Source organism: Anser brachyrhynchus (genome assembly GCF_964034855.1).
Source record: "Anser brachyrhynchus genome assembly, chromosome: 19".
In the NCBI taxonomy this organism is placed as follows: Eukaryota; Metazoa; Chordata; class Aves; order Anseriformes; family Anatidae; genus Anser; species Anser brachyrhynchus.
In genome coordinates this window covers 9,865,695-9,886,130 of record NC_137712.1, presented here as the reverse complement: position 1 = coordinate 9,886,130, position 20,436 = coordinate 9,865,695, and the positions used below count along the sequence as shown (strand labels likewise).

At 51.6% G+C, this 20,436-nt stretch overlaps 1 protein-coding gene across 14 annotated transcripts in view; it reads left to right on the top strand.

The window, feature by feature from the left end:
- The window catches only part of LOC308180364 (voltage-dependent N-type calcium channel subunit alpha-1B-like), a 283,793-nt gene that overhangs the window by 258,243 nt on the left and 5,114 nt on the right, over nt 1-20,436 (top strand). For 9 of the 14 annotated variants that reach the window (XM_080561849.1, XM_080561844.1, XM_080561838.1 and 6 more), the window contains 10 exons: nt 202-298; nt 8,629-8,737; nt 10,157-10,264; nt 11,526-11,638; nt 12,315-12,442; nt 13,582-13,708; nt 14,257-14,367; nt 16,360-16,395; nt 18,696-18,903; nt 19,034-19,245. In XM_080561849.1, coding sequence (XP_080417975.1) covers nt 202-298; nt 8,629-8,737; nt 10,157-10,264; nt 11,526-11,638; nt 12,315-12,442; nt 13,582-13,708; nt 14,257-14,367; nt 16,360-16,395; nt 18,696-18,903; nt 19,034-19,245 — 1,249 coding nt within the window. The remainder of the gene's footprint in view (nt 1-201; nt 299-8,628; nt 8,738-10,156; nt 10,265-11,525; nt 11,639-12,314; nt 12,443-13,581; nt 13,709-14,256; nt 14,368-16,359; nt 16,396-18,695; nt 18,904-19,033; nt 19,246-20,436) is intronic. The other 5 variants (XM_080561843.1, XM_080561851.1, XM_080561847.1 and 2 more) reach the window with 2 other exon arrangements.

The following is a 20,436-nucleotide window of genomic DNA, read 5'->3' as shown; positions in this document are numbered from 1 at the left end:
CTCTTTACTTTGGTTCCGTTTTCCTGAGAAACCTGATTAACCAGATTTCTGTTCTCTTGTCCGCTTCCCCTTTTCTCTCTCTCCTTCTCATTTATCCCGCTGTGTTGCCCTTTCCCTTCCCCACCTCCCCTTTTCCCCCCACCCCGGTCTGCTTTGATTTCCGTCTCCTTTTGCTTTTGCCTCTCTCCCTCTGACTCCAAGCGGGCGCATCAGTTACACAGACATGTATGAGATGCTGAGACACATGTCCCCACCTCTAGGCCTTGGAAAGAAATGCCCTGCTCGCGTTGCCTATAAGGTAGACCACCCCAGCAGCTCCTGCCAACCCACCAGCTTTTTGTGCTGTGGCTGCAGCGGGTGCCGGGTTTCTGTGACGTTAGTGTGGTTGTCCTGGGCTCTTCCTAGCGCTCTATCTGCTTCCCGAGCAGCCTGGAGTTTGGATCTGCTGCTTTTTTTTTTTTTTTTGTAACCATTTTTTTGGTCTTTGAAACGATGGCACGTCGGTTTGTCTTTCTTACTGTGTCTCTGCTATCTCTATCAGTGTTTCTCTCTCTCTCATTCTGCTTCCATTTAGGCTACGCTGGGGAGGGAGGATGCTAACGAGCAAATTACCCTGCCACTACAATCCCCATTTGTCTTCTTACCGCTTCTGACTACCCGCTCTCACTAGTCCTTCAGTGTTATGGTGCTTTCCCCCCCCACTAAATTAGATTGGCGTAATTAGAGTAGGCAGTGCTGTAGGAGTTAGCAAGCTATTAAGCAGAGGCAATGCCAGAAGGGCTCCTTAAATACCCTCGTGAAAGAAATTATTTTAATGCAAAACATTTAAGACGGTAAGATGAAGAAATCATTCAAACTGACTGTTGATTCTGAAAACTTTTTAATTGAACCACAAAAAAAAGCATTATATCCAAAAGGCTGCTAGCTGCTGCCTTGATGAACACAGTGGAAACTCGGGTAGACAGAGCCGAAATCACAGAGCAGGTCCAGAAAAGCCGCGCTGCTCTCCCGACAGCTCGCACAGAGCTTGGGCGTCTGCAGGGGCAACTCTTTGGGATCTTTGAACACTGAACCTCACTGCTTCGGAGGGAGAAGTCTGTCCCAGGCACTTAGAATTTGGGTTATTCAGTGTCCATCAAACTCAACGGGGTCTTTTTTGTTGTCTTTTTGGTCTGTTTTTCTGCTGTTGACCTCATTTTGGCCACCACCAAGCCCACCTTCTGCACCTCGCTGTGCTTGGTGAAATGGGGTGCAGTGGATCCAGACCACAACCTCCTTCCTTTTTTTTTTTTTTTTTACTGAGCCCATATGAAAGCAAGATTTTTGTAAAGTGACTTAAACTAAACCCAAACCTCAGCCTGCCTTTGTGCGGGGCATGTAGCAGCAAGAAGAGACTCAAAAATGATGTCCTGTAAGATCCTTCCTCAGTGTAGTAGGATTTTAAAAAGTAAACACAACCTTAAAATTAGCCAGTTAGATATCTTTTCTGTATTCGTTTTGTTGTGTTTCTGGGCACTATGGTAGCTGCTTTGAAGAAGCATCTCTGCTAGGAGCAATTCATGCCCACCTTACCACGAATGCCCTCAAGAAACCGAGTCCCAGCTCTTAGCTATTTCAGACAGATGGGCAGCTAGACAGCACTTCTACAGAGGCAGCAATTATGCACACAAACCCAAAGCTTTTAAAGTAATCAATGGCTCCTTTTAGCACCTCTGAGTCTCCTTTGACTTTTCACATGGAGCAGGTCACGGCTGGGAGCTGGGCTGTAGGTGTTTGCAGCTGGGCAGCCAGTTCGGTGCTGTGGTCACACGTGTGCGCCACAAGCATCAAGCTGCCCCTTTGTCTTCCCCCCAGTCTCGTGCAATTAAAAAGGAAGAGAGGGGAAAAGGGAATACCAAAGAAATATATATTTAAAGAAGCATTTTAAACAGGGCTGATTTCCATAGCGAGGTGTCTCCGTGCCCCTGTGTGATGTTCTCAGCTGCTGCAGCAGATTTCGCAGGGCAGAGGCACCGCTGCTGTGCATTCCCAGGTCTGCCTTCTCCTTGTGAGTTACCTGGTACCTAGTTTCTGTCTGCAGAGCACATCCACAGAACTCAGGTACACATGAATAGTTTGCTTCTAAAATAGACTTTTCTTAAGATATCTTTAATTTTTGCCTATCTACTTAGAAACCTCTAAAGCCTGTGCAGGGCTGAGCCAGAACTAGAGCTGGGTTCCAGCCGAACAACTTGAACCTCAACTGAACTTCAGAGTGCTGAGTCTAGGGATGATCTTATTAATTTTGCACATTATCGAAGAGCCCTAAACTGCAGAAATATGGACTTGAGACCAGATCTGGATTTTTCGTATGGTGTAAGGCTACAGGTTGGGCTGAGCCCTGCTCCCAGCTACGGCTGCTGCTTAAATTACACCCTCACAGGGAGGCAGCACCCGCTTTAGTTCCCTCCCTCCTCCAATTCTGCAGGCAGTGTTAGGAGCAGCACGCACCCAGAGGCAGCTTCATGCTGAGCATCTTGCCCTAGAATAAGGCTGCGGGTGGCTCATGGAGTCCCCTAGTCCTACACCCACCAGCATCACCAGCTGCCCTCCCAGATGATGGGAGGCTCAGGAAGGATGCTGCAGCCCATCCACACCCCTTCCAAGCAACCAAGCAAGGAGAGGCAATGACTGCCAGCAGCAGGGCTTTGTCTCTGCACTATTTCTGCTCTCTCCCTCTAAATATTTTTTTTAAATATTCTTCTGTCTGGCAAAAGCTCTTTTGCCCCACATGTCCATCCTTTTCCTTTCCATATATATATATTTTTCCCAGTCTGCTCCATTTGTTAATGTTTCTTGTGTTTCTCCCGTCTTCACCCTTCTCAGTGTGTGTGAGCACTTGTTTCGTTCGTTTTTATCCCTCCTTGCAGCCCCACAGGCTGCCGTCCTTCCTTCCTCTTGCTTTCTGGTTCCCCTTTCTCAGCCGTCCCCCTCGGTCGGCGTGCCCAGCCTGAGCCGAGCTCCGTACGCGCGGCTCGCCGCCCTCCGGCCGTGCATGTCGGGGTCCTGGGGCACCGGGAGAGCTCTATCCTGCACCGGGGTGGGGGGCAAGGAGGGCAGAAATGCCTTTTAAAATATTTTCTGCTCAGTAGGTTGGAAAGAGGGATGAAAACCACTTTGACTTCACTCTGGTGCCTTCAGGTTTGATCTCTGGCCCACTGGCAGGTTGGGGGTGTTTGGTTTTACACCATTCATTGGGACTTGGAGGCCTTTTAGAATCAGCTTGTCTGGGGCGAAGGGTCCTGGTTTTTAATGTTATCCAGCAGCAGGAGTATTTCCAGCAGGTGTATGTGAACCCTGCACTTCGTGGCTGTTCGCCTACCTCCCCTTGAGGAGGTACCACAGGAAAATGGGCTGCGTGTTACACAGAGACGTGGAGAGCTTCGTGGTTGAGGTGTGCGCATCCCAGCTGACGGACATGGCTTGGGGCTTTAAAATGACCCACACAGCTTGGGGCTTTAAAATGGCTGAAGGAAATGCTCCTGGTGCTGCTAAACCTCTCTGTTCAGCACTGCATTGCCCTAAAGCCTGGGGCTGAGTCCTGGGGACGCGGTGGTGCTGTCCCCAGCAGGGCAAGGGCACCTCCCGCCAGCCCAGGCTGTCCAAAACGCCTCCAGGGATGGGGCATCCACAGCTTCCCACCCCCTCATAGTGAATAACTTCTTCCTAATATCTAACCCACATCCACCCTTGCTGTGGGGGGGAGGAAGGCTCGGGCAGCCTCTCTGAAGCTGAGAGAAGAGTTAAATCAGAGCAGACTAATCACAACTAGGTCAGGGTGAATTATTCATAGCAAATAATTTATTCACCGAATTCAGCCTCGTCTTCCACAAGCAGGGCTCCACCGTCCTGAATTTATTCACATTTGGAGATTATTCCCACAGCAGTTCTTGTCCCAGAGGCTGTTCGGGAGCTGCTGGTAGGGTATTCTTAATAATTAAAATCCATCAGGGTGCCAGCTAGCTTCCCAGCACCTGCACCTCAGTGTGCTCCTCTTCCTGCTACCGTTTGGGCAAACGCAATGGTGAGTAAGACTTACAGTGCGAATATTTGTGCTTGAGCTCAGCGCTTGCTTTCTGGGCCAGGCTGGGAGCCAGCAGAAGACCTCAGCCTCACCCAGGTCCTGCTCAAACCCTGCCTCAATTTTCTATTAGTTTCTGACACTGGGATGGATTTCGCCATTTCTACTGGATGTTCCCTGTCTGAATGGACACTGCCCCAGAAATTGCCAAGCAGAAGACCTTCAGAAATGGAACACTGAGCATGCACAAATTCTGCCCGTTCTATTTGACACACACATCTGGTTTTGTTAGCCATATCTTTATTTGAAATTAAGTCTCTGCCGGGAGGTGCCTGCACCCCTCTGGCCACGCAAGTAACTGGAGCAAAAAGCATTGCCTCCCGTAGGCCAGCTGTAATCGGTCACCATCTCGTTATCTGCTCGTTCCCCTTTTCATGGTGCATAGAGCTAATTAGGGGACTCTGGAGACAATATTGCAGCTCCTGCCTCTGGGCCCTTTTCCTGCAGAAATATTAACGAGCTCTCCACGTGCCAGTCCCTCTCCCTCCCTCCCAGCCTTCCTGATGAAAGCCCAGGGCTGGAGGAGAGCTCCCCAGCCACCCCCTGGGGAGAGGAGCAGGGCTCCACCAGCTGCGGGGTGTCCTTCCTTGGGTGCTCCTGGGGGAAGCGGGAGGGAGAGGAGCAGCACAGGGAGCACTTTCCTGCCAGGCCAGGGTGGATTTTATCTTTTTTTTTCCTGCCCTCCAGTTATTAATTCACCTGAACACCCTTTATTTGTGGCCATCGATTCCCACGGCACACCAGAGTAGCGCAAGCTCCTTGCTAGCGCAGGGAAGGATCTGCTCCCCTGCCATCTGCATCAGCGTGCCCTTGTGGTTTCCTTCTGGAGTCTAGAAAGATGGAAAAAATTACAAATTGTTTTTTTTCTCTATTTTTTAATCATATTTTTGCATCCTATTGCAAAGCGTGAGGAACCAGTAAGGGTTTGTCTTGGAGCGTGACCTCAACCAGAAGAGACAGCAAAAATGAGGAGAGATGTTAATTTTGTTTGAAAATGTGTACAGGCTAAACAACTGGCTCAGGTTTTACTTTTACCCATAGTGTTACCTGTGCAATATGGGTAACATTGAGATTTTCTCTTCCATCTTGGTTAGAGATGAAAATCCAAAGTTCTTAATTTTTCAAAGAGTAATTTTAGTTCAGTCAAAATATTTGACTCTGAGAAATTTTAACAGTTTCCGTTGGGTGATAGTCCCTTTTAAATAACACCTATAGAAATGTAAATGAATTAGAATACTTTTTTTTACTTTTCACAAAAAAAACCAAAAAACCTGGAAAGCAGGTTTCAAGTCACTGAAATTCTTTGCTCTGCACTTGTTGGAAAGAGACATTTTGACAATTTTGGTGTTTCACTGCATTTTGTTTGAGGTTTCTCCTGTGGATATATTTGTTGGCATAAGGGTGTTTTTTATAATATCAGTGGAAGAAAAAAAGAAAGAAAAAAAAATATTTCTATTTTGTTTGCACTCTCAGTTGCATTTCTGGTGCTTGGGAAATGCATCAAAGGGTGCTAAAGGCAGGGAGGGCAGGGTCTCTCCTCCGGGTGGCCGTGCCCACACCTGACCCCATCCCTCACCCCTCTGGGTGCCGGTGTGGGGACACAGCGCGAGCACCTCCCACCAAGCTGCCTTCTCCCCTGCGTGGGGTGGTGTCAGGGCTATTCTGAGCCAAATGTGAATCAGTTCCTTTCTCCCACCTGCTTCGGCAGGAGCTGTCCCCCAAATGCAGTATATGCATTAGATATACACTTTTTTTTTTGTCAAATGGCTTCCTAGAAAGTTGCTCTGGCTGATGTTGGCAGAGATTTAGGGAGTCTCATAGCTACAATCTGCTAGGCCTAGGTGCAGTGGGTTATAAGGGACTTCTGTCCCCTTTCACATCTTTTTTATTTTTATTTTTGGCTAAGAAATGGGCATCTGCGCTGCCTTGGGAGGTGCAACTTGCAGTGCCTGTGCACCTCAACTGGCTGCCAAAAACCTGCCCCAGGAGAGGATGGGGGGATGCACCCCAGTTTGCCACCCCAACAGAGGAGAGAGGGAGCAAAGGGGTGACCAGCAGCAGAGATCCTGCTGCAGGGGCTGCTCCCCCAGGTGGGACCAGGACTTCGATCTCCTGAGGGGACGGCTGGAGCCGCCCAGCCCCAGCGAGGTCTGGGTGATGTGGGAGGACCTGTGCTGAGCTCTCTGCAGGTTGAAGGTTTATTAGATTGGAAATTGCCTTGGCTTAAAGGTGTCCGGGTTGAGCTGTTTGAGCGGTTTGTATGTTGGCACACTTGGAAGCGTGTTCCCCCTCCTTCTTTCTGTCTTTGGAAAATCTCCCTCTGGGTTCTTCCCCCTTGATTGCGGTTTAGGAGGAAAGACCTTCCTGCAGCCCTGCTGTGTGTGTAGCCGCGACTCGCCCTGTGCTCTGCCTCCTGGTTGTGAATTCAAGCTGGGAAGTCAGTGGGGAGACCTGGGACATCTCGGTCCCCAAATGATGCTTGGTGTTGGTTTTTGTGAGGATAGAGCTCTCCTGGAGGAATTATTTCTCACCTGCTTGCTCTCACTGCCATGCACCTTCTTTCTCTCTCCATCTCTGAACTCTGTCCCACTGCGGTGGGATGTGGTGGGGCTGTCGGTGGTGTGTGGGCTCACACCGATGCAGTAATTCTGTGCTAACTTTTTGTGCGCTGAGGGCAGGAGTCTGAATTAAAATGATGCTCCATTTGACACAAGTGAAGAGAAAAAAAAAAAAAAAGATGTGGCCTTGCCAGCATTTGCTACCGTCGTTGAATTATAAAAGGAGGGGAGCCCTGCCTTTGATTTTCCCCTCTCAGAGGCTTGTTGGATGTGGAAGATAACCTCTGGGCACACTTTAAGAGCTCTTTGAGATCACAGTGGTTTGTCTCAGCCTTTAGGAGACGGGGTATGTTGTTACATGAGTCTTTTGTGCGGCGCATAATGAGACCCAAAGATGCGTAGCAAGATAAACAAGGAGGTCTCACCCCCTCTGAATGTCTTGAAAAGCAGGCTTTTTGCACCAAACCCGTGCCCTCCATCCCCATCAGCACCAGCAGGACAACTCCTGCGTGTCGGGGATGTCTCCCAGCAGCCCTCAACGTTGCACGGTGTCGCAGCACGCGGAGCAGGAGCCTCCCTGCTGCAGCCCCACGCGGATCGCTCAGCTCTCTGGGCTGCTGTTGAACAACGAGAGGGTTTCTGTGTGCTGATAGGGATCAACATAACAGCCCCAGCAGCTTTCAGACACAGATGAAATCCGCTCCCAAGCGAGGGGCCCCAGCCAGGCTAATGCTTGGCTTTGCAAGCCGCTGTGGAGCTCTGCGCGGCCGGATTAATGCTCAGTGACTTCCCTCCAAGAGCAGGAATGCGGGGCTGGTCTGATAAGGCTCCGAGCGAGGAGGTTGCAGGACGGCTTTTGAAAGCCGAGGAGCTGAGAAATGAGCAGATTGCCAAAGGAGAAGAAATCCATCCTTTAAACGCATTGCTCAGGTTATCAGCAAGGCTCGGGGTGCTTCCGCCTGTCTGCATTCAGCTGCTCTGACGCCAGGCGTGTTAAGGGAGCCACAGCTTCCAAAGTGCTTACAAGAGATGAATTCGCCCTGTCGGAGGTGGTCCTGACTGGTGGTGGGGAAGGAGTTGCTACTGGGGCTGAAGATCTTGGAAGACACGTGCAGATCTGGAGGGACTACTGCATGCCTGGACTGCAAGAGCACAGGAGGGGGAAGTAACAGCCCTGCTCTCACCAGCCCGGCTCCTTCCCCTGGGGGTAAGAGCTGGATGGAGCTGTGTAGCTCACTGACTGAAGGGAGGAGATCTTCAGAGCTCCTGGGATGCCCACAGGGAAAGGAGGCAGGAGACCGAACCCACGTGTCTCCAAAAACGAAAGTTTTACCCTTTTACCCATTAGCAGCCAGCCCCAAACAGCCCCTGAGAACCTGAGCCATGATCGCTGTCTGCATGGAGCCGCATCCTCTGGTGGTGGATGCAAGTCCTCCATCGTCTCGCTCCAGCTGGCAGCGCCAGGTCCCGTCGGCTGCTGTTGCTCCTGTTGCAGAGCCAGAATAGAGGTGAAGGTAACTGATGTAGGAGCCAGTGCTGGCTTCTTTTTCCCCCACCGTCACACAAGGACCTGGCAGGGGGCACCAGTGCCAGCCACGTGTCTGGGCTGCAGGTAGGACCGTAGCTGGAGACCGTCAGGAGCAGCATAGCTATCTCTGAAATGGGGTGAGGACATTAAAATCGTCGTCTTTGGGAAGAAATCTCTTTGTAGGATTGCGGTACAAATGCTGGCAAATCAATTGTTTAACAGCCACAGCCAACAGCTCGGACCTGCTCCAGGAGAGGGCCTGGAGCTGCTATGGATGAGATGCCTCAGCTCAGCGCACAAAAGGATCGGGGCGGCAGTGGGGCAGCTGTGGGGCTGCCTCTGGGGACTCACGGGATGGCAGGGACGGGGTGGGGGGGAGAAATCCCGACCAACGCTCACAGTGCCCGCCTTCCTCCCCGCAGCGCCTGGTGCGGATGAACATGCCCATCTCGCCCGAGGACCTGACGGTCCACTTCACGTCCACGCTGATGGCCCTGATCCGCACCGCCCTCGAAATCAAACTCGCCACAGGTGAGAGGGGGGCGATGCGTGACCGCACGTGGGGCCTCACACCCTGATGCGCTGCGGCCCTGAAACCACAGAAGTGCCGACCCCTTTGGGGTGGCTGTACCCTGGTGCAGCAGCCGAGATGTGCAGAGCTCCCCAAAAAGCCCTGGGCAGCTCCTTGCTCTCTAACAGCCACGAGAGTTTCCGCACCTTACTTCTTTGCTATTCCAGCACGGGGGTGAAAAAGGCAGCGTTGCTGTCTGCTGGTGGCCAGGCAGTGACTCAAGGCGCCTGGGGATAAAATTAAGTTATTTAAGTGTTTAATCAGGCACGCGCTTAACTTCCCGAATAAACACTGCAACATAGTAAAGCACGCCGGCCTTTTCTGTGGGTTGGTACGCTGTTTAATCAGGCTGGCTGGGGTCAGAGTCAAGGCATGACGGGCCAAGGCACTTTTATTCCAAATCTAAAAGCTAACAGGAGGTAACGATGCTCTTGTGAGCAAAGGGCAGGCTGGGTTAGGGTGCTGTGCTTTTCCCAAGTGGTTTTAGGCCAACCTTCCAGCCTCTCTGTGTTAATTACCTTGCTCAAATGTTACTGAAACTTTGACGCTTTGGGCATGCAGTGCTGAGAGAAGACAAAACTTTGAGGCTGCTGGAGAGCTCCCCCAGAGTGACCCCAAGTACCAGATGCTTGTTTTCAAAGACACGCTTAGGACTGTCTGGGATTTTAGAGGCTGACACCATATTTCAGTAATAACTCTGGATAAGGCCACTGAAGCCCTGAGAGTTTGTCTGATTTTAGGGTCCTAGTTACCTGTCAGCAAAGGCAATTCCCACAGACTTTTTCAGCTGCCAAAGGCTCCCCCTCCTTTCTTTTTGCCACACGCTGGAAGGGAACCAAAGAGCCAGGGCAGCTGATAGCGCTGGCACCACCACAAGGCTTATATCTGCTGCGGGTTGTGAGCTCCTGACCCGCTTTGTGGCTACGTGCTCAGTTTTGTGTGCTAAGTTTAATTGAGTCTTTAGTGGGACTAACGGGCCCTTAATAAACCCTCCCTAATGAGACTGAGCGTGGGAGTTCAAACCGCCCTGTCGCAGCGCACCCAGAGTCTCCTCCCATTGCTTTCCTCTTAGAAAAGTAATCTCTGTCACTCAGATGAGCTACTTAATTGCCAGCTGCGTGGTGTACTCAGCTGGGAGCAGACCCGTTGGCTCACATACACTTTAATCACTTTCCACTTGTGTACTGAGACCTCACTTTGGCCACTTGAATAACGCCGCTCTGTTCGGCTCCTCCTGGTTAAGTTGTCGCCCAGCTTCTGTTTGGTGCTCTTGAGAAATGGGAGAGGGGGAAATGCCTTCGCTTGCTGTGCGAGCAGTGGGATGTGCTGAACAGACAAGGGTTTTCATTGATGTGCCTGTTTCCTCTCCCTTTCTTCAGGGGGTGTCAAGCAGCACCAGTGTGATGCTGAGCTGAGAAAGGAGATCTCGCTGGTTTGGCCCAATCTGTCCCAGAAGACGCTGGACTTGCTGGTGCCTCCTCACAAACGTAAGTGGTCCACCAGCAAGCACCCAGCCGTCCCCAGCCACCTGAGAAGCCCACTGTAGGTTTTCCCCTCCCTGCCTGCTCTGTCCCAAGCCCCATCGAGGTGCACGGGCATCTGGGGGATGCAGCAAAGAAACCTGGTGTAGGTCAGTGCTCAGGTGTCACCTCTGCAGGCTTCCAGCCCACGTCTCCATGCCATGGTCGTCCAAGGAGCAGGGAAGCCGAGGTCACATCCAGGCATGAGTTCTGTTACGTTACAGTGGGTTTCACGTCCTTAGAGCAATCCAAGAAGGGACCAAAGCTGTGTGGCCTCTCCCAGACCTTCTTCACAACTTTTGTTTGCCTCCAGCCTGTGCCTTACAGGACAGGAGAGCAACGTCTGCCATCTGCGCTCAGTCTGCTACAGAAAACCAGGGGAAGGAGATTAAAGGTTTGCTGAGAACTTACAGAACCAGAAGTGAGATATCTTGGAGCTAAAGGCCTTTGTGTTACTCGATGATGTCCTTAGGTGAACATGCTGAGAAAACGGAAAGTTTGCCATTATCTTGATTGGCCAAAGCAAGGGCTCTGGATTCCTGATTAATGAGAAACAGTGCAGAGCAATAAAGGCAATGTTAATTAAGAAAAATGAGGGAGCTGAGGAGGGGCAGAGCAGTGGGTAGCAACTACTGAATTCTTCTCCTCCCCACCTCTCCGGGTGCCTTTATATCTGGAGCTTTAACTCCTTGCTGTAAGGGATGTGCTCAGCTGCGGTGCGGGGAAGGGCTGGGAGCAGAGCTGCGAGGGTGAAAAAGACATCTGGAAAAATGAAATACTCTTTAAATGCATGTACGTTAGCCCATTATGCCCCAGTTGACTGTAATTCAGAGAAATTGGAATAAGGTTTCTTTGTTGATAAAAAGTTGGCTGTGGATCTGGCATTAATTTAGTGGTTCTTCTGTTGGCGGTGCTTGCAATGCCACAGAGTTTTCCTGCCTGTTTCTTTTCCACCCAGCATCTGCGAATGTTTGCCGTGGAGGGTTAGAGACAGGGGCCATCCTCCCAGCAACAGGCAAAGATATGAAGAAGTCTGTTATAACCTTTTCTTGCTTTTTTGCCTTTCCCCCATTTTTCCCTGTGTCTGTCTTGCCTCATCATTCCAATGCCACCACTTCTTCCTCCTTGTTTTTCACACCCGTTTGACGTTGCTATTTCTCATGCACTGTGACTTATTCACCTCCTCCCCCGGTCCTTTGCCTTTCCTCACCTGAACGTCCCTGGACAGCCGATGAGATGACCGTGGGGAAGGTCTACGCAGCACTCATGATATTCGACTTCTACAAACAGAACAAGAACAGCAGGGAACAAGTCCACCAGCCTCCTGGGGGCCTGTGCCAGGTACTCAGTCAAAGGGTGCTGCTCTCGGCCCTCCCTCTCGGGCAGCTTCCCCCTGAGCTGCGGGCAGAAGGTCTGGGTGCTTCCCCAGGCACTATTTGAAAAATGGAAACCCCTCCCAAAATTCTTTCTCCCACCATAAAAAAAAAAAAAAGAAGAAAAAAAGAAAAGATGCAATTTCCTTTTCCGCTAGGTCTGGAAGGATATTTTCCAAAAAAAGAGTCCCAAATAACTTGGCAGGCTAATCTTCGATCCTATTTTCAGAAGTGGTGTAAACACTGAGGAACAGCATGAGATGTTTTTGGGACACCAAAGAATCACTGAAAACTGATGATATTTGGCTCCAAAATGTTTTAGTTGTTTTTTAAAATGGGAATAATTCAAAATTATTTTGGCTGTAACACACTTGAAGACTTTTACAATTTCTTGAAGGTATTTTCACACATCTGGCTTGGGGTTGAAACCCCAAAGATTTCTGGTGGGCCAGATAGCTGCTTGATTTCAGGGTGATCATCCTGCTAGCCTCCAGCATGGCCCTGTCTGTCTGTCCCTAGGACGGGAGGCTGTAAAAAAAGGTGGCAGTGCCACAACGGGGTGGTCAGTGCCAGTGCTTGTGTCAGGGCACGAAACCCCTGCGTGGGGGAAACTTCTCTCTGACTCCTTCCCTTGTGCTTTGCAGCCCGGCCCGGTGTCGCTCTTCCACCCCCTGAAGGCCACCCTGGAGCAAACCCAGCCCGCGGCGTTCAGCAACGCGAAGGCGTTCCTCCGCCAGAAAAGCTCGGCATCGCTCAACAACGGGGGCACGCTGTGAGTACCCCCCGACACAGCCGTGACGCAGCCGAGGGGCACAAAGGGCGGACGCCAGCCTTGCCCCTGCTGACTCAGTTGCCCTGGATGGTTCGTGGCACCTCCAGTGACCCCGAGCCCAGCAGCCCCTTCGTGCCATGGCTGGGACAATGTCCTGCTGGTGGCTGCCAACCTGCTGCACGTGGCTCTGCCTCCCGCTGCGGCCTCGGGTGCAATTATCTGTCCACTATAGGTGGTGGTGGCAATGGGTTCCCCAGAGCTGCGTGTTGCCTTAGTGGTCTCCTCCGAATCCGAAGTGCAGAGCTTTCCATTGCGGCTAGTTTTAATCGTGATTTTGCTTTCAGGATGTTGGATTCGTTGCAAAACAGCCAGACAAATCCCAAACCAAGCACTGTATCACTACTGCAGTGAGTTCCTGGGAGACCAAAAGGTCCTTGGGAGCAAAGAATTGCCTCAGGCCCATGGCACGTGGTAACAGCAAGAGCTTCCTGAGACTTTCCAGGGCAGACTGTGGCTCCTTCTCTTTGGCCAAAATAATACCTCCCCAGAGAGCTTACCAAACAGTTACAGTAATGGCAGTCCCTAAACGTTTCGCCATTTTTTGCTCCTCAGGTAACTTTCATGGTCACAAGTGCCGTGGATTTTTAATGATGGATGTCTGAGGTTGAAATGTCCTGGATAACCCCAACAGGAATCCAACTTCAGACCCAGCAGTAAAACTGGGGCTACCTGTACCACTGTACATTCAGTGACTATAGGGTAGCACAGCCACGGATGTGCTTGACCAGCATCACTCAGGGCTATTTGTCTAGCTGGTTTTGCATACATAATTTGCCTGAATTCCAAAATTGATCATTCTTCTTCTTAGGCAGCAGAAGTTGATTTCCTCAGTTACTGAAAAATAATGTTCTGACCTGTTTGGTTTCCTTGTTGCTCAGGGGATCTCTGGGCTAGAAAGAAAGAAAGTGGCCCTGGGAAAACCTAGGGGACTTGATAGCTTCACCAGCCACCCTGCACCCATTTTCACAAGTGAGACTTCAGAGGGTTCCCAGGTGCTTTACCTTCAGCACAATAAGGTCAGCACAAGCCCTTTGCAAAAGAGTTCATCTTTTTTTTTTTTCTACTTGATCTTCTGGCAGGCCACCCCCAGAGGGTGGGATCAAAGAGTCCAGCTCCTGGGGGACCCAGCGCACCCAGGACATGTTTTATGAAACCAGGACACCAGCTTTTGAACGAGGCCACTCAGAAGAAATCCCTATTGAGCGGGTAAGCAAACAGGTGGAGATGGGGTGAAATGCAGTAGATTTTTATTGGTATCAGGCTAGATGCTTCCCTGAGAGCTGAAGGGGTCTTCTGCCCTTTGAGATAAGCATTGTTCTATCTCTTACAACCCAAAGCTTGCTTGAATATTATAGAGAAAAAGCAAGTCTGAGAGCTTCAGCACCAATAGCTGTACTTGTAGGCATGCTTATCCTGGGACTACGTGTCTGCTGAGATGTAGGTCACTTAGAGCTATGTCTTCCTCATAGTCCTCTTGTCCCGATCCCATTGTTATTAGTGTACAAACCCAGAGAAGAGGTGTCACGGGTCAGGGCTCATTGCCATGGCTGGCAGATGAACTAGTCCCACCGCTGTCCCTGCTGAAGGCAGTGCTGTTGATAAAGAGTAACTTGGGCGCTCCACGGCTCCAAGTTTATTCTCTCCCCTACCAGCACCTCTTCCCAAATCAAACTTAGCAGAAGCCTGCTCAGATGATGGCTTCAAAGCTGATGTTCCTATTCTTGCTCCTGAAACTGCTTCTTGATTTGGATCAGGTGGTGGAAATGAGGGAAATCAGCCCCACTCTCACCAATGGAGAGCACCAGCCGGGTCTGGAGAGCCAGGGGCGGGCGGCTTCCATGCCGCGCCTGGCTGCCGAAACTCAGGTGAGCAGGGAGGGAGGGAGGGAGCGAGGCTTTTTGGGGTGGGAGACGGAGAGCGAGCCAGGAAGTGCAGTGCATTCTCTGTGCTCGCAAGTTGCCTGCAAGTTCTGTGAAATAAAGGTGTTCTCTGAACCTGGAGCCAGGTAACCAGCCTTGGGGCTCAGATCACAGGCATCTGTGTGCAGGCACAGCATTTTCCCCGGGTTTACTCATTCCTGGTTGCAGAAAAAGAAGAAGAAAAAAAGAAAAAAGAAAAAGAACACAGAGAAATCCATCTGTCTGGGTTGCTAAATGATGACTGCCTACCATGGAGTGCCTGTTCTGATTAACTGGGGACGATAATGTTTGCCAGCCTATATTCCTGGAAGGCATACGTTTCCCATTGGCAGTTGTTTGCCATCTATCCAGACAGACAGCCGAGGCATGCTCCAGTGCTCCAGCCATAAAATAAGCTGGAGATTTCCTGTGGTTCTCTTTGATGAATGCAGTAGGTATGGAAAATACCAGGGAGCCTGTGCCTGGAAGGCTGCACTGTGACATTAAGCAGTCTCCCTGTGTTTTTCCCTTCCCACAGTAATTAGCATATCTTGCATTGTGACTTTGATTAGTAATATGTTGTTAAGGATTTCATTTTCCTTGTTTGGCTTCTTGTAAAGAAATCTCATCATTAGGGCTGACCTTTACAGCAACTTGGCGACTAATTGTGGACGCTCCTTAGTGCATAGGATGTCATGGTTTTCACAGATCATTTTTGGGCACTCCACATGTTCGCTGCCAGCTTGTTAACCCAGATGCTCTCCAGACACCATCCTGCCTCCTGTGTGTCTGAACACCCCATAGTCGTGTCTGTCTTGCTCAAAGGGCCTGATTCATGCAGCAAGAAGTGAGCAGCCCATGGGCTCTTCCCCATTGCTCTCCATGGGAAGCAGGACGTAGATGTTCTGCATCCTTAAACTTAAAGACTGTGTCTTGCATGCACAGAAATAGCTCCAACAGATTAAATCGGTTTGCAAATGTGCTTAGGCTGGTGCAAGCTACTCTTTGCTGGCTAACAAATTTCCCAGATGACATGAGAAACTGCACTCTTTGTGTGAGAGCTCCAGAAAATCACTGAATAGGACCTTGTCTTCTGGGATTCTCTGGGTTAGCAACACTAGTCGAGATGCTTGATAAAAGAAACAGACCCCAAAACAATCCTGTACTCCCTCCCTTCCCAGAACAAAGTTGTCCTTTATTCCAGGCCTCAAGTAGCATCTTCCCTTGCAAGGTGATGGAGTTGCCAACAGGAAAGCCAGTGGCACGAGCCTTTCCTTGGGAAACTCCTCTCCGTTGCAGTCCCAGACAGCATGCCTGCGATTTAACACTGTCACGGTCAGAGACAGGACGAGCCCTTTGCTTGGAGCCCCTGAGCAGAGAGGAACTCTCCCGGGCTGCTCCTGCTGCACCCTGCAGCCACTGCTGCCTTTAGGAGCAAGGGTCCCGTCCGTGCCCGACCTCCCCTTGCTTGCAGCACCGTCCGTGTCCCCAGGGCACAGCTGCCCCCAGGAGAGCTCCCTGGTCTCGGTATGAATCAGGCCTGTGGTACGGAGCAGATCTGTCCTCACGTAGTAATGTAATGTTCTGGTGGTTGTAGCTTCAGCCGAATAACCGATGTACTCTCTGTGTGTCTTCCCCCTCCGTGCCCTCCACCCTCCCTCTCACACGCTGCCTCCGCTCCCCCAAACTTTGAATTCTTTATAACTCTTATTTGTGATGCTTTCTGTTTCCTCCTGATTTCTGGACATCCTCCTTCTTGTTTATCTGTCATTCCTCCATCTTTTTTTTTTTTTACTTTGCCATTAAAAAAACAAACTCCCTATGCTTTCAACCCCCCTCCTCCCTCCATCCCTCCCCGCCCTCCCCGTGTCTGCTGCCCATCTGCCGCGATGTCTGACCATGGCTGTACTGTGGGGCTGCTTCAAATAATGTCTCTCATCTTGTCCGAATTGTTTGCAGAGGAGCAAAGCACGGTCACCTGGGAGTTACCTAGCAGTATGTAGTTTGCACTAAGTTGTATCCTATTAAATCCGTGTTAAGAAACGATTAACCTTCCTTAACCCTTTACTTTTCTCCCTTCCCATCTGGAGCACAATGTTGCACCGGCGCAGCTGCTGTCTCTTCCCCCTGTGCTGCAGCTCCCTCCACCCACGACTGCACGCCGCACGCTGATAGCAGGGGTTTTTGTTTGTTTTGCTTATTTATTTGGTTTGTATGCCTTGTTGCGCAGGGATTTAGGAGGTGAAAGCTATCGGCTTGCTAATGAAGAGGCAATTAGTAAGTCTCTGAAGGGTTATGGTATAGTCTCCCGAGGCTTGTGTGTGTCCTGTTAATGTAAGGAGAGCATCGTCAGGATTTTTGGGGAGGGTGTGCTTTGCCTTGCTAAGATCCACTTCCCATTAGGGTCAGCAGCAGCTTCTGGCCTTGGAATAAGCACAGAATTGGGTCCAAAGAGAAACATCCATTTTTTATAGATTTGTCTGGCTTGTTGTTGGGAAATCTGTCTTCTTCCTGGCAGCTCCTAAAAGGATTTAGGAAATGCTGATAAGTGTTTTTGGTGGGAAGTATTTTCACTTTTTTTGCCCCCCATCAGTCAATTTGTGAATCTGATGGTCATGTTATTGTCCTCCTTCATCGTTAACCCACTCCTTCATCTTCAAGCCCCATGGTAAGCAGGGAGGACAGACGTGAAGCCCCAAAATGTGACTGGGAAGAGAGCGGTGTGGCACAGCACAGGGTCACCTCACAGCCCGAGCTGGCACCCCCGGGCACGCCACGATGCCGCAGGCTGTGCTGTGTCCCCCCTTGGGTCTGCGGCACACTTTGCATCCCTAACACCACACCTTGCACTCAGATGGGAAACACTCAGGCTGCCCCTTTGCATTCAAGGAGAGAGCTGTGACAGCACGCCGGCAGGGAGAGCGGCTTGTCCTGCCCGAAATACCAGCCAGGGCTGCGGAGCGACCGGCTCCGCGTTGTGCAAATATCAAGGGGCAGCAGAGATTGGAAACCCAGGCTAAGCAAACAAAATAGCAGGGATGATAAAAATAACGCAAGGCTCTCTGGAAAGGTTACGGTAAGCAAAGTAAATGTTCTGCTGGAAGTGGCCCTTGAGGCACGTATTGGGCTGAGGAATCAAGGCTGAGACCTGAGGAGCTAAAGGACATCCTCAGCTCCCTCCCCACCGGGCTGGAGCACTGTGCACCCAGGGCTTTCCTCTGCCAGGAGCTCCAATGTGATGGTGAACTCCAGGGAGCCTCCAGAGGATGGACAAAGCCCTGCCTCCACCTCGGAGCAGCCTGCAAAGCAGCTGGAGGCCAGCAGAATGAAAGAGGGAAACACAGGGATCTTTCTTGTTTTCTGAGCTTTATAGCTGGTGGCTGGGCAGTAGGGAGGTGAAAACAGCTGCCCTGCAGTCTGCTTGTCTTGGTTTCTGCAGAACATCTCTGTAAGGTTTTGAACCCAGAGGGAAGGGAGCAGAGTCTGGAGCTGCCGCTGGGGCGGAGGCAGTGGCCAGCAGTGCCCATGGGAGGCTGGAGGGCTGCACAGGGTCCTAATGTTTGGCTCTCAGGCCATGGCTGACTTGAAAACAGCCGTAACAAGCCTCAGTAGTCATTTCTAGAGATGTCCTGGTGGAGTTGCAGGGGATAGGTGATATCCTGCTCGTCCCAGCCACAAAGGCTTGGAGGAGCAGTGGTGGGACAAGAGGGGAGGTTCAGCAGTTTGATGGAAATCACCCCCAAGTGCAGGGAGACAGACACAGTTACTAGGCGGCTTGCCCTGCACCTTGCCCGTTTATTTATTTCTGAGCTTCCTCCCTTTCCGTGTGGTGCCCACAAACGCTTTCATGCTTCCCTCTTTGGAGTTGCTTTGGGATGCTCCCAGGCCCCGGAGCAGCTTTGGGTGAAACTGGTCTTGGAGAACTACCTTTGTGAGATGCTTGGCTGCCGTGCTGCCCTGTGCCCCTGCTCACTCCTGCTGCCTCCCGTGGCGCTGTGCTTGGTGTGCCGTGCTGCGTCCCGCTCCGCCGTGGTACCTGTGGGTTGGCACAATGCTGAAAGCAAAGCCCATTTCAGCAAACGGAGCTCACATTTACTCCTCAAACCTAGCACTAAGTCTGCCATTCCACAAGTCCTTCTGCCCGTTCCAGTCGTAGCCGGTTAACCATTTCTCTCCTGCCCCTCCTTGCCCCCGTCTCTCACCCTAAACCCCCTCCCGTGGGAGCCGAGCGGTCGAGCAGGGTGCCTGCAGCGCCTGCCCTCTCACCCTGCTCCCTGCGCCCCTGTCCCTCGCAGCCCATCCCGGACACGAGCCCCATGAAGCGCTCCATCTCCACGCTGACCCCGCAGCGCCCGCACGCCATGCACCTCTACGAGTACTCCCTGGAGCGCATGCCGACCGACCAGGTGCACCACCACCACCACCACCGCTGCCACCGGCGGAAAGAGAAGAAGCAGAAGTCCTTGGACAGGTCCCCACATCAGATGGCCGACGGGGAAGCCGGTACGAGCTTTGCCTTTAGCGGGGATTTGTCCTCCTCCTCCCTTCGGGGTGGGCACTTGGTGCGATTTGGGGTCCCGTCCCCGTGGAAGGAGCGTGTTGGTGACCCCCACAACCGATGTTCTCCTTCCAGTGGCCCAGTCTGGCGAGTCTTCTTCCAAGGACAAGAAGCAGGAGCGCGGCCGGTCCCAGGAGAGGAAGCAGCACTCCTCCTCCTCCTCCGAAAAGCAGCGCTTCTACTCCTGCGACCGCTACGGCAGCCGGGACCGCTCCCAGCCCAAGTCTGCTGATCAGAGCAGGCCCACCTCGCCCAACGGGGGGCCGGAGCAAGGCCCGCACAGACAGGTGAGGGGGTGCGGGCTGGGAGGAGAGCCCTGGGGTCTGCCAGGGACCCGCACACCTCTTCTGGGGTTTGTTTAAGATAAAGGACACAGGCAGTGGGAGGTAAAGCCTTTGAGGTCTTGCTTACTGTAGGATGGTTTGGGCTGGAAGGAACCCTTAGAGGTCACCTAGTCCTAGCCCCTGCCATGGCTAGGGACATCTTTCACCAGGCCAGGCTGCTCAAAGGACTTTGGACACTTCTACTGATGCACAGCTTCTCTGTGCACCTTGTTCCAGTGTCTCAACACCCTCGTTGTGAAAAACTTCCCCTTATACCCAACCTAAACCTAGCCTCTTTCAGTCCAGAACCATTGTCCCATGTCCTACCACGACAGTCCCTGCTGCAAAAATCCTGCTTGCTGCTCCAGGTGCAGGACAGGGATGGAAATGTCGCCTGATAGTTTTTTACCAGCCACCCACAGAGTGACTCAGTGCCTCTCGCAGAGCCCCCGCTCATGACTCCCTTGCTAACAGGTTCAGTGCAGCAATCTGGAAGGCCCGAGCCTTGTCTGGGCTTGCTGCTGGTGGAAAATAATATCCATGAGCCCAGGCAGGCTGGAAGCGCGGGGAGGGATGCTCCGTTGGGCAGCCAAGGCCCACTCCCCCAGCACCTGCCCAGTGCCACAAGCACTTGGTGACTGTAGGATAAATCCTTGCCGTGGCCACATGAGCTCGAGTGCAGGGGCTGCAGGCGGCCAAATCCCTGATTTCAGCTGGGTTCACTCATGTTAGTGGTATCAGAGGTGTCAGGCTCCAGCTGCTGATGTGTGGGCCTCAGAGCTGTCCTGTAGCGTGCTGTATCGTGGAACAGGTACATTTATTTATTTATCTGGTTTTCGAGAACAAGTCCTGTTCCCCTGGTGACAGATCAATCTGCAAAGCTGCTCCCGAGCTGAGAGAGGAAACCAGAGCAAGGGAGAGCAGGAACGCAGGGAAAGGCAGGACCTGGGGGAAGGGAAAGGGCCCAGCCCCAGGCCAGCAGGATCCCTGCAAACACCTCGATGTGACGTACCAGGAGGGGCTCTGGCCGTGCTCCAAACCCCACTAAGTCTGCAGCCTGCGGGTGGCTCAGGAAGGGCTCTCTTACATGCTTGGTTTACCAGAATTTTAAATAGCATGTATGTTTTTAATTTTAGTTCTTTTTTTTTTTTTGTA